The sequence below is a fragment of the Mixophyes fleayi genome, chromosome 1 (genome assembly GCF_038048845.1).
Source record: "Mixophyes fleayi isolate aMixFle1 chromosome 1, aMixFle1.hap1, whole genome shotgun sequence".
NCBI lineage: Eukaryota > Metazoa > Chordata > Amphibia > Anura > Limnodynastidae > Mixophyes > Mixophyes fleayi.
Window position 1 is genome coordinate 189,176,986 of NC_134402.1, and position 13,154 is coordinate 189,190,139.

Consider the following 13,154-nt stretch of genomic DNA (forward strand, 5'->3'; position numbering starts at 1 on the left):
AAAGATCCTAACGATCTTCCATGCTTTGAAAGGGGTTGGCGAGGGAGGATCCTGCCTTGCTACTTTCTCTAGATGCTGAAATGGCGTTTGACCTTGTAACATGGGATCATTTGTTCAAAACTCTTCACAAGTTTGGATTCCCTGCTCAATACCTTAACAGGAAACTAAAAGATAGCAGACAATGCCAATGATAATTGGTAGTTGAATCCACGTAATAAAAATAAATTCACATTTATTAAACAGCATATGAATAAACAAAACAAAATAAGACAATATATGTATCAGTGCTCTGATATTGACACATCCACTTGTAATCATAGATCTCTTTCTTTGGAGTTCAATACATTAACACCTTAATAACTTTAAATCATTCCCCTATTACACAAGTGCTGTCTAATGGCTATCTCTCAGCCTCATTTATAGTGGAAAGAGGTACCAGGTAGAGATGCCCGTTATCCACGCTACTATTCGCGCTGGCACTCGAACCTCTTGCAGTGGCACTAAGGGAAAATACTGATTATACAGGTATAAAAGTGTGGAATCAAGAAGCTAAGTTAGCTCTTCTCGCAGATGAAATGATGTTGATGGTGTCTAATCCAGAGAAATCAATCCCTGCTATTCTAATACAGGAATTTAGTTCTTTCGCAGGATATAAAATAAACTTTGATGAATCAGAAATGCTTCCACTCTCGGGCATACAGGCTATAATGAGTAATTCATGAACCATGCTAAAATTAAATACTTAGGAATTTATATTCCAGCTAAGCTACAAAATTTGTACGTGGCCAACTACCCATCTGTTATTAAAAAAAATTACAACACTCTTAACCAAATGGCACGATCTTCCACTCTCTCTTCTAGGACGCAATGCGGTTATGAAAAGTGTCAGTTTTCCAAAGTTGTTTTATCCGATACAAATGCTTCCTATAGGTTTAAATAAGCTAGACACACATACTTGCACAAAGTTATTTTCCAAATTTATCTGGCATTCTAAAAAACCTTGCATAGCAAGAAGCAAACTGATTCTTGGAACAACACAGGGAGGAATTGGCTTACCAGATATAAATGAATTTACACGTGCGGCTTTATTTCGGTATATCACTGACTGGCTTTTTCAACGTAGCTGTTACACTAACAAAAATTTGGAAAATGCTATGTTCTACCCATACTCCCCAGCTGCACTATTGCATTTACCTAAATCCTTGATACCACCACAGCTTGATAAAAGCATTCTTTCAGTGATACATATAAGGCATGGATTCACATCAATAAAAAAAATAGTAGTGATTTCAGGGCTTTTCCGATCTGGGGTAATCCAGCGTTTCAGCCCAGTTTGGAAAATATTAATTTTCTTGCATGGCGTGATAGAGGGATAATGGCGATAAAGGACATATTTGATCCGGTTGGCAGGCTCTATACTTTTAATCAATTAAAGGAAAAATCAGGTATACCAAACTCTCAGTTTTCTATGTATCTCCAGCTCAGGCATTACAGAAACTCAAGCTTAGATCCGAGAAAATCTACAGGGAACCCAGATGGTTTGGAAAGTCTGCTTACCTTTTTGAAAACTTCTAAGTTTAAAATTATATATATATATATATATATATATATATATATATATGCAGATTTGATATACACACAATTAACAACCCCCTGGAAACAAACGGTGAAGGCATGGCAAAAATATATTATCAGTATAAGTAATCCAATTACTCTAACTTGCCATTTTGAATCCATTTGGAAATCACTACTGCTCGCCTCCAAGAAGTACATTTAAAGGTGATCCATAGAGCATATATTCCACAGACAAGATGTTGTTTTATGGTTGAAGGGGAGACAGGTCTCTGTCCAAAATGCAAATCTCAAAGAGCGGACTGGTTACACAATTTTTGGGGCTGCAGGAAGGTCAAGAAATATTGGTATAAGATTGTTAACTTTATTAATTACACTTTCAAAACATGGGTTACATTAACCACAGAACCACTTCTGTTGGCTGATTTTAGTACCTGGAAAGATTTCTTACCGTCCTCTGATATTTTACCTGCTCTGACCGTAATTGTTACGGTAGCAATAAAGCAAATTTTGCGACATTGGACATCACCAGTGTCCCCGACTCTAGGAATGCTCAAAATTGAGATTTTAGATATTATGTATTTGGACAGGAGAGCCACTCTTCCAGATATAGAAAAAGGTGGGTTGAGGTTCCAGAAAAAATGGGGCACATGTATTGAATCGCTGGAGCCCTCGGTCCAACAGAACATCTTTAAACTATTAGAATTTACTATCTGGTATTTACTTAGATAACTAAGTTAAAATTAGTTTGATAAATGAGACAGTTCCAAACTGGTTGAAATCCAAAACCTAAAATTCTGGAATCTAAAATGTAAATTTATTTAACTTTTGAAATGCCGTGAGGATAATCCCTTAATTCGATAATTTGAGCCTTCTGAATCACCTAAGGACACAGATCATTATTAGATAGATAAAGGTTTGATCTATAGCCTTTATTTTATTTTTATTAACTAAAAGACAACTACTTCCCCCCTTCCCCTTCATCTCTTCCCCTGATTCTGTGTTTCCTTAAAAATTTGTTTTTCAGTTTTGTTCTTCGGTTGATAATGTCCTTATCAAACAGTTACATTCATAGGTGAATATGTATAAGGTTATATACAATGCTTTCGTATAATTTAAACAGTACAATTATTCGATCAATGTTTATATTTGATGTTGAAGTCTGATGTCAAATTGTTCTGAAAATCCTAACTATTTGAAATCATCAGAGTATGTAACTGATATATCATATAATGTACTTGTCATCTTTTTTGTTCTTCTTTGTTCAAAAATTTAAGAAAAACAAATAAAAAGATTTATAAAAAACAAAAAAAAAACTCAACCTTACTAGGCAACGAGATGCTATTTTCCAAGCTTCCTGTTGGCAATCTGTGATGTTAGTGGAGTTTGCATCTTTTCCCCGTGTCTACGTGGGTTTCTTCCAGGTACTCCGGTTTCCCACACTCCAAAAACATACCAGAAGCTATGTTATACCAGAAGGTTAATTAAATTTATTAATTAAATTGAAGGTTATTAAATTGACCTTAGTCTCTCTCGGTCTGTGTGTGTGTTTGTGTGTTTCTGTGTGTGTATGTTAGAGAATTTAGACTGTAAGCTCCAATGGGACCGGGACTGATATGAGTGAGTTCTCTGTACAGCACTGCGGAATTAGTGGTGCTATATAAATAGCTGATTATGATGATGTTACTGACCGCCATCCTATCAGCCCCCAAGCACCTCTATTTAAACCTGACTCAGGCACCATTAGGGTGCCAGAGTATCAGGTCTACCTGTCTTAAGCTTTCTATGTGTTACTACCTCAATTGATCTCCTCTGCTGACCCAGCTTGCACTCTGACTATTCTGCTGGATTCTGATTTGGAACTTCTGTCCTTCTGGTTTGACTTCGGCTATCCTGACCTCGCTTTTGGATCACCCTTGGTACCGCATTTCCTGGCTTTACCTGGATTGTCCTGATTATTTTCACCACCACTACTACACTGGTAACTGTACTGGAGAACAAGAACCTGCACATCTCTTGCAGCAAAAACCAAACCTCCTTGCGGGGGTCCCTGGTGAATACCGGGTGGTTTTAGCCTCCTTGTTGAGCCAATACCGGTTAATAGCGACATTCAATAGATTATTCTGACAGAAATGGGCCATATCCACCTCTCTGTTTTATTATTTAGTTTTATCACCTAAAATTATCGGTACTGTATAATTGAGAATAGATAGCATGAAGAAACTAAGCAATGTGAATACTGAAGAAAACCTTTACCTTAAGAGTTAAAGTATAAAATGTATATAATGTTCTAAAAAATACCAAATGTTCTTTCATACTTGCATTTAACCAGTACTTTTGTAGACATAATTGAACTGTTTTTTGCTGTCTGCTCACACACATTTTTGAGAGAATGATCACAATATAAATCATTAAATAAACCTTGTTGCTAGTGATATGCAGATTAGGTTCCAGGATGAGCAAGTGATTGATATGCAACTGTCCATGTTGGCTTGCAAACTCAAATCTTCATTCCTAATTCAAATCCAGGTTCCAAGTATTGCAGTGTTGTGTCTGACCAGGAGTAAGATGCAAGTATTCACAAAGAACCAATAAAAATAAAGCATCTCTGTCCATAGAGTGCAGGACAAGATCTGTCACCATGCCAGTGAGAGGATATCTATAGCAGCAGGTGGAGCATTCTGATCCAGATTTCTTTAGCATTGTCATTAACATGTACTTGTCCTCAAAGTAGTAGTTGTAAAAATAATCTGGAGGCCTATAATAACAGCTTTGTACTAGCAGTGTTTTTTAGGCACAGTGGTATTGGTGATCGCTAAGTATGGAAGACCAAATCGGGAGGACTTGAATGGCCAATACTGAACCTGTAGCGTGCACTCAGGAATCTCATACTGTGCTTCAATATAGGCAAAGACGGTGTTAATGTGTGCAACAGTAAGACAAATGAAGATGTGCCTATGAGAAATAAAAAGAGAAAAGAGCACAATCAGTTAGAGATATAAACAATAGCAAACAAAAGTTTTTACAAAATGCAAGGTTGGGTCAGCTAGACTTAGCGCTTTCATATGGTCACACTATACAAAATGTCTGCCAATGCGATATCCTTAACGATTTTACTAACGATTTAAAAAAAAACTCCTGATCAGCATGTCGATTCATGTGTACACATTAAACAAATTTTACACAATGTACCTTCAGATCTGTGCTCCTCATCTGTCATTAATATCGGCTGGAAAAAAATCATGACTCTGCACACTTCATAAAGATTTATGGCCACTACTGGTTGTGAGTGCTTACACGCTGCAGAATTTGAACGACAATGTTCCATCATTGAATTGCATTTTTAGTTTGGTTTACAAATCAAATGAAACAATACAATGGCTTTGCAATGATAATCATGCCAAATAATCATTTATCATTTGATATTGTGTAGTGTGTACCCAGCCTAAAATAGCTCAGTTATCGTTGACAAAGCAGTTTGGAAAATCTCACCCTTAGCAGGAGAGAGGATCTCCTGTTTGGAAAATTAAAGGCATTTTGGTTTCCTCCGAATACTCTGGTTTCCTCCCACAGTTAATTGGCGGCAGGCCCGGCGCTCCCATTAGGCAACGTTAGGCAGTTGCCTAGGGCGCCGGGCTCTGAAGGGCGCCACAGGATTAAAAAGCAGATATACTTAATATTGTAAAACTGTGCGGCGACCGCGGGCATACCTTCACAGCTATGGATCACCATCGCCGCAACGGCCCCCTCCAACAGCTGATGGGGCGGGAGCTCCTCCGTTTCCTTCACTCCCCCTTACTCCCCCTCACTCCCCCCCCCTCACTGACTGTCGGGCGTGACATCATCAGGGCCCGACAGTGTCAGTCAGTGAGGGACGGGACCCTGCAAAGAGGAGCAGCGTTATGGAGTTTAAGGTAAGGAAAGTCCTGGGGGCGGATATTTTTTGGGGGGGGGGGGCGGTGGTGAATTTATTTTTGGGGTGGCGGATATTTTGGGGGTGGGTGGCGGATTTATTTGGGGTTGGGGCGGATTTCAAAATTGCGCCTAGGGCGCCGGGGATCCTAGCACCGGGCCTGATAGGCGGCTAGGCTGCTATCAAAATTGACCCTAGTCTGCGTGTGTGGTATTTGGTGTGTGTGTGTTAGGGAATTTAGACTGTAAGCTTTAATGGGGCAGGGACAGTTGTGATTCTAAGATCTCACGAGGCAAAATAAAATATCTAGTCGACTGGAAGGGATATCGTCCGAGGAGCGTTCTTGGATCGACGCCTCCGATGTTCATGCTCCGGCTCTGATGAAAAGATTTCATAAGAAAAATCCCAGGAAAACCCAAACCTTAGGTGTTCAGTGCCCACCTGTTTTAGGGGGGGGATACTATCACGCATATCACCAGGTTTGCCCTGTGTGGTTCACTGTGTGCTTTGGATTCCCTTGGTTACCACTATCTGCTGTTCAGCCTGGCGTTCCTCTGTCATTGGATACCATCTTGCCTAGTGATTTGCGCATTTGTTTCCCTGGGAACCTTCAAAACCTCTGCTCTGCAGTGATTGGAACATCTGCAGCCAGTTCCCTTTATAAGGGCCCTACTCCCTTTAATGGGTGTCAGATCATCAGGTCTCTCTACCTAATAGAAAGCATCTCCTCTGTCTCCTGTTGTTCCTGACATCGTCGATGGTGCAGCCTGTTGCTACTCAGAATACCTGTGCTGCTTACCGCTTCCCAGCAATTACCTGTGCAGCTCATCTCTACTCAGCAATACCTGTGCTGTTCACTGATTCTTTGCATTACCTGTGCAGCTCATCACTACTCAGCAACACCTGTGCAGCTCACCACTTCTCAGCATTACCTGTGCTGCTTACTGCTTCCCAGCAATTACCTGAGCAGCTGATCTCTACTCAGCATAACCTGTGCTGTTCACTGACTGTTCAGCATTACCTGTGCAGCTCAGAATTCCTGTGCTACTCACTGCTTCTCAGCAACTACCGTGCAGCTCATCACTACTCAGCAACTCCTGTGCAGCTCACCACTTCTCAGCAGTTACCTGTGCAGCTCATTGCTTCCCAACATTATCACCGCAGAGCATCGCTCATCATTGGTCCTGTTCCAGCGTTATAACACCTGTGTGGATCTCAGAGCTATTGCTCTCTGCAGCTCATCACTTCACCGCCATATTGGTTCAGCTTCCCTCACAGTCAAGACTTGTAGAATCACTGCAGAGCATCGCTTCTCATGGGTTCTGTTCTAGAGTTATACGCCTGTGTGGACCTCAGTGCCCCCTAGAGGACCGGGACCTGTGATGGAGAGCAGCCAAGACCATGTTCCTTTGCGGGAATTCCTGGTGAACACCTCTCCACCATTAGACTTTGCAGCTCTCTGGGGGTAAGCTGCCACTCTAGCAGCGATCAGGACCATTACCCTCTATCTGGCTTTCATGACACAAATGAATAAAACTGAAATAAAGGAATATTATCTTGCTATTTTAATTATATAAAATTATCAATACCCTACATGTAAAAAAATAATACTGTTTTTCATGTTAGTGTCTATTTAACATTAGTACAATATAGTGAATAAACAAAACTTCCCATTACCCATAAATGCCACCCTTGCTAGTTTATTACTGGATGTTCTGTAAAATACAAATCTTATTTTCACATTATAAAATATAAAGGGAACAATCTGACATTGAGACTTGTGGTCCCCTCTATTTTTAACTATGTATAAATCAGAACAGGGCTCCATCTGGCATTGATACTTGTATTCTTTACCATGTTTAGCTATGTATAAATAAAAGTAATGAATATATAGTAAAGAAGTGTTTTTATGCTAGCACTTTTATCTTGATCTAGTAAAAACCTATACCACAGTGTTACCATACATACATCTCAACAGTCTTGAATTTGGCAAGACTGTCCCCATTCTAGGACCCCAAATGAGGCTTGACCCATCAGTAGACAGGGCCAGGATTTGAGTGGATTTGGGGCATGGGTTTAGTTGCTTGTTGGCCTTTATTGCCCCTGTGTGGCTTTTTCCCGGCTTGATAGACTGGTGTCTTTTTTCAACCTCATCAACTATATTACTATGTTACTATGACTCCCAACTAGGAAACGCAGCAAATTAATTTTGTTAACTGTCTTTAAATTGCTGTGGAGAAAAGGGGTGTGGGCATGGGGACCAAGCACAAGCCGCAATGTCTTGATTGCAGCTTATGATTGGTCTTTTCACTTCCCCCTACTTTCCTCAGATTTCAGTAGGGACAAATAGGAGAAATAGAGGAGCTCTGGGAAAAACTGATGTATGCAGTACCCAGGGAGGAGCCACCTTAGACTAGATGTTTTCCGGTGGCAAGGCTGCTTTAAATTATTGGGAGATATAACCATAACTTCTACAAATTGAATATGCTATACTTATTGCATTCAACCATCCATCTACCGAATGCATTTACAACTGTAAAACCCCAGTGCAAAGTCTGTTTTTGTGCACCAACATTTGCTCAATTGTAAACAATTTTACAGGGAAATACCTGGATTTGCAGGCCAAAATGGCAGCATTTGTGGGAGTGCAAAAGTTTGCACAAGCCGATTGGAGGAACTGCGAACTGTGAGAAGATGGAACTCTTATGCCACCATGCCATTTTGCTGGGCCTGCCTTGCCACCATCCCATTTCATTATCCCAAATGCTCCCCATCTAAATGCTATAGGGGACGCTTTACTGCCACCACCAGGCTCCTTCACCGGCACCTGGAATCGTTCCTTCTTGGTAACTTTTTCTGCTAGTGCACCCCCTTGCTGGGTACCTGAACTGGTACCCCTGACTTCTTCCTTCAGATCAGGGTTGCTGTGGATGGTTCCCCCTAGCCGCTTACTATGGCCAGAACTACAGAACATTGTTAGTAGACACTGGGTCCCAAACCTCAAAACAGCCGGATAACAGATTAGAGTTGTGTAATCTGTAGGTCACAGGAATTACAGCAGCTAATTAGACGTCAAAGCAGGATCTTGAAGCAGTGATGTTTTGTTTGCTCAGAAAGGGTCCTTATAAGGACTGTTATATACTACTTGAGGTACTAGTGATCAACCAGTAGTTCAGATGGTGTACAACTTTACATGGACAACAGGGCTCTTTCTATACACATTAAAGGACATTACCCGGCAGGAAGTAATTCAGCCCCCTGTCCCTTTAACCAATCCAGGTGGATTTAATACCTTTAACATTGCTGTTAGTGGCAGGTGGGAGTGTACTTCCAACCCTGTCCATGAAGGAGGAGGTCAGCCTCTTCTCCACCACTGGTGCTAGAATGTAGAGGGCGAGAGATTTATCCTTAAATCTTCCGCTTAAAAATACTTTCAGGACCCTGCCTCGTGGTCTGCCTCGTGGTCTGCCCCCCCCCGGTCACATTTGGCTCCAACGAGAAGGCAGCCACATCCCAATAAAGAAGCCCCAACCTGCCTCTGCCTACAGCTCTCTGAGCTCCAGTATGACAGTATGATTTTCATGCACTTAGTCTCCTGGATTCATTTGAAGTCCCCTCCGGCAGCCAGGGAGCTGCAGCTGTCAGTGGGAATCACTCTCAGAGAGCCCCTGGCTCCCTCTTCATCCAGGATGGACCACCAAACTGTTCTTGGTTGTCTGGGAGAAGTTGCTCTTGGAGAATGTTTTGGTACCATTCTTTATTCATGGCTGTGTTCTTAGGCAAAATTGTGAGTGTGCACACTCCCTTGGCTGAGATGCAACCCACACATGAATGGTCTCAGGATGCTTTACTGTTGGCATGACACAGGACTGATGGTAACGCTCACCTTTCCTTCTCCGGACAAGCATTTATCCACATGCCCCAAACAATCTGAAAGGGGAATCATCAGAGTAAATGACTTTACCCCAGTCCTCAGCAGTTCAATCCCTGTACCTGCAGAATATCAGTGTGTCCATTATGGTTTTTCCTGGAAAGAAGTGGCTTCGTTGCTGGCCTTCTTGACACCAGGCCATCCTCCAAAAGTCTTCGCCTCACTGTGCGTGCAGATGCACTCACACCTGCCTGCTGCCATTCCTGAGCAAGCTCTGCACTAGTGGTGCCTGATCCCGCAGATGAGTCAACTTTAAGAGACAGTCTTGGCGCTTGATTGATGTTCTTGGGCACCCTGAAGCCTTCTTCATAACTAATGATGCTCTCTCCTTGAAGTTCTTGATGATCCGATAAATAGTTGATTTAGGTGCAATCTTCATAGGCAATATCCTTGCCTATGAAGCCCTTTTTGTGCAAAGCAATGATGATTGCACGTGTTTCCTTGCAGGTAACTATGGTTAACAGAGGAAGAACAATGATTTCAGGCACCACCTTCCTTTTAAAGCTTCCAGTCTGTTATTTTAACTCAATCAGTATGACAGAGTGATCTCCAGCCTTGTCCTCATCAACACTCTCAGCTGTATTAACGAGAGAATCACTGACCTGATGTCAGCTGGTTCTTTTTTGCCAGGGCTGAAATGCAGTGGAAATGTTGTTTTTGGGATAAAGTTCATTGTCATGGCAAAGAGGGACTTTGAAATTAATTGCAATTCATCTCATCACTCTTCAAGACATTCTGGAGTATTTGCAAATTGCCATCATAAAAACTGAGGCAGCAGACTTTGTAAAAAACAATATTTGTGTCATTCTCAAAACTTTTGGCCATGGCTTACAGTCCTACTGAGCGTCGGGAGTTAACCCATTCAATACTGTGGCACCAGGTATTACGTTACTGGTGCTAAAGCTTAGCATATATTTGGGTTTATAAATTACACTTTTACTCACCATTTTACACATGCGGCGCCTAGCGCAGGTAATTTAACTCTTCTGGCGCCGGGTATTAACCCTCCTGGCACTGTAGCATATTTAAAGATGTCCACACCTGGACACAGACGCTGATCCCAACCTGCCCCTCACCTTAAAAACACCCCTAAATTTCCATGTGCACTAGAGGCATGCTGGTGAGCAGGGACACACCTTCCAACTTTCCAATTGACAGAACTATCCATCCTGCGCATCAGCACATTTGTCCTGACTCTTAGTACAGTCCCGTCAAATCGGGCCTGTGTAGCTTAAATCATACTTGCCAACTCTCCCGGAAAATCCGGGAGACTCACGAAATTCGGGTCAGTCTCCCGGGCTTCCGCGAGAGCTGGCATTTCTCCCGGATCCTGGATTTCACCGAGCATGGCGTAATTTGACGCCATCCTCGGTGAATCACGCCATTTTGGAGGGCGGGAGGGGACGGGGCGAAGCCAATCGTGTCATTTTGGCCCCGCGATGTAAGTTACGTTTCCGTGGGGGGGGGGGGCAAAATTACACGATTGGCCTTGCCCTGCCCCCTCCCGCCCTCCAGTCGTGCCCCCTCTCCCGGAAACAAGTTGGGGAGTCCGGGAGTTGGCAAGTATGGCCTAAATCCATTTTGGAGGTTTGCAGTTAGACTTCTGAGGGAATGTAGGCATATTTCAATCAATGTAATTAAACACTTCAAACACTTGACAGTGACGCATGTAACGAAACCATTCCCAAATTGAGTTGTATAAAACCCCAGAAATCCTGTTTGCCATGATTGGGACAAGTTTGTGGCTTGCAGGTGGAAAGACAGATACAGGGAGCCATGGGATGCAGAGATAGAAATAGTACTGTAGTCAGTTTGCACCCACATCTTTGATCCCCCTGTATCTGTCTTACACCAGATTTATCTGTGGGGTGGAGACTCTCCAAATCCCTGTCCCCACAGCTGAGACCAGGCTGTCAGTGAATCATGATAAATGAGCTTCATGCTAACTGGCTGCCTGACTGTCCCTGTACTGCTGGAGAACTTAGTCTCGTGAGAGAGATTAAGGGAATGATTAAACTGCAGAACTGCTTAATTGCCAGCGAAAATTAGTTTTTGATCTCGGTAGCACTTTTCTTCATTTCATTCTATACATGAAATGGTTCCTGCTGGCTGTAACACAGAGGAAGTTATTTCCGGCTAAAGCCGGTTAATCATACCAAAGGAGTTGCTGCCACCAATAACAGAGTTTTTGCAGGCGGTAAGCCGTTTTTTTTTTTTTTTTTAAATGGGGCAAAGTGAGATAAAGCCCTATCGCTGGCAAAAACAATAATTTTCACTGGCAATAGGGCTTTTCACCTATTGATTGCATTTTCCAGAGCATCTGACAACCTACAAAAACTAGGCACAGATTGATTTTACAAGGGCGTTTCTAAAGAACAGAATGCAGGCATAAGCAAGCACACTTGTACAATTAAATAGTATGCAGTTTGTAAATTACCTTTACTGATTGGAGAAAAACAATCTAACTCCCGACGCTCAGTAGGACTGTACAATCTACGCAGTCACAAAACAAATGCCCATGGGAAGTGCTGGAAAAAAGGCCAATTCCCATTTTACTATTTAGCTTTTGGACAAACATGGAAGCTGACAAGTGAGTATTTTTTATTGCTATCATTATGAAAGAGGTCATTTAGCTGAAGGAGTTTAAAATCATGTGTTGTGAAGCTGATAATGTTACTTACCCCTGGGGGTTAAGTCTGTGATGGAATCAGCCAATAGGGAGGAGGTGGGAGTGTTGTGGAAAGAATATATCAAGCAGTGGGAGAAGGAGAGAAGGAGAGAGCTTCCTGTTTCCTGGATCCGGATACCCACCCACCCGCCCTGGTTTTCAAAGTTATATTTGCTATATTTCCTCATAACGAGGAGGTTTTTAATGGCAGGAGAGCATGGCAGTCATATGGTTGTTAAACATACGGTACTTAAGTGTTGGCGATATAGCCTTGGTTCCCTCGATGCTATTAGACTCGTTGATACTCTAGTAAGGAGTATCAGGTTTTGCCTAGAAAGGGCTTAACCAGTTTGAGTTCAGAGGGTATTGAGTTAATCTATAGTGTATAGTACCGGCCAATAGATTAGGTTTTAACCTGGGTTGGTGGAAAGGAGGCGATCTTCCACCGTATTGGTTTTAGCTGGCTGCCCTGCTCTTCGCCACCTTTATAAAGAAAAAGGTCCAAATTGTTGATAGCATTTTGATAGTTTTGATAGATAAAATAAATAAAATTAAATAAAATAAAATAAAAATAAATAATTTTTAGAAAAAATAATAATAAAAATAAAAGGACCTTTTTATTCCAAACTTAAGTCGGTGTCCGTGTCTTTATTTTATGGTTTGTAAGTGTGGGGAGTTTTTAACGAAAAGGGGAGTGCATGAGAGGGGTAATCAACACTATGCATTTTATAAAAAAATGCAATGACTGAGGGGGTATAAATATGCTAATATAACCCTGTGTAAAAAAAGGTGACTTTATTAAGTGGGACAGCATTTTTAAATACGATTGAAAAGGAAGAGATTGTGGGTGACATTCCGGTTTAGTTAGTTAGTGCTATCGAGCACTTTACCCTCAACTTAATTTATATACGCCTTCAGAATTGCTATAGCTCAGGCTTTTACACAATCAAAGGAAACTAAATACACATATACCAATGCAATAAACATTACAATGTACAAATGCAACACAGAGATGACTTTCATGGCTTTTTTTTTAACACATAAAAGCATATTTGCCTAAGGCAGTGAAG

General features: G+C 41.7%; 1 protein-coding gene across 1 annotated transcript in view; it reads right to left on the bottom strand.

The window, feature by feature from the left end:
- Nucleotides 1–212: 212 nt before the first annotated feature.
- The window catches only part of ACER1 (alkaline ceramidase 1), a 71,251-nt gene continuing 58,309 nt past the window's right edge, over nt 213–13,154 (bottom strand). Inside the window, exon 7 of the mRNA XM_075204668.1 lies at nt 213–4,527. Coding sequence (XP_075060769.1) covers nt 4,350–4,527 — 178 coding nt within the window. The 3' untranslated portion in view covers nt 213–4,349. The remainder of the gene's footprint in view (nt 4,528–13,154) is intronic.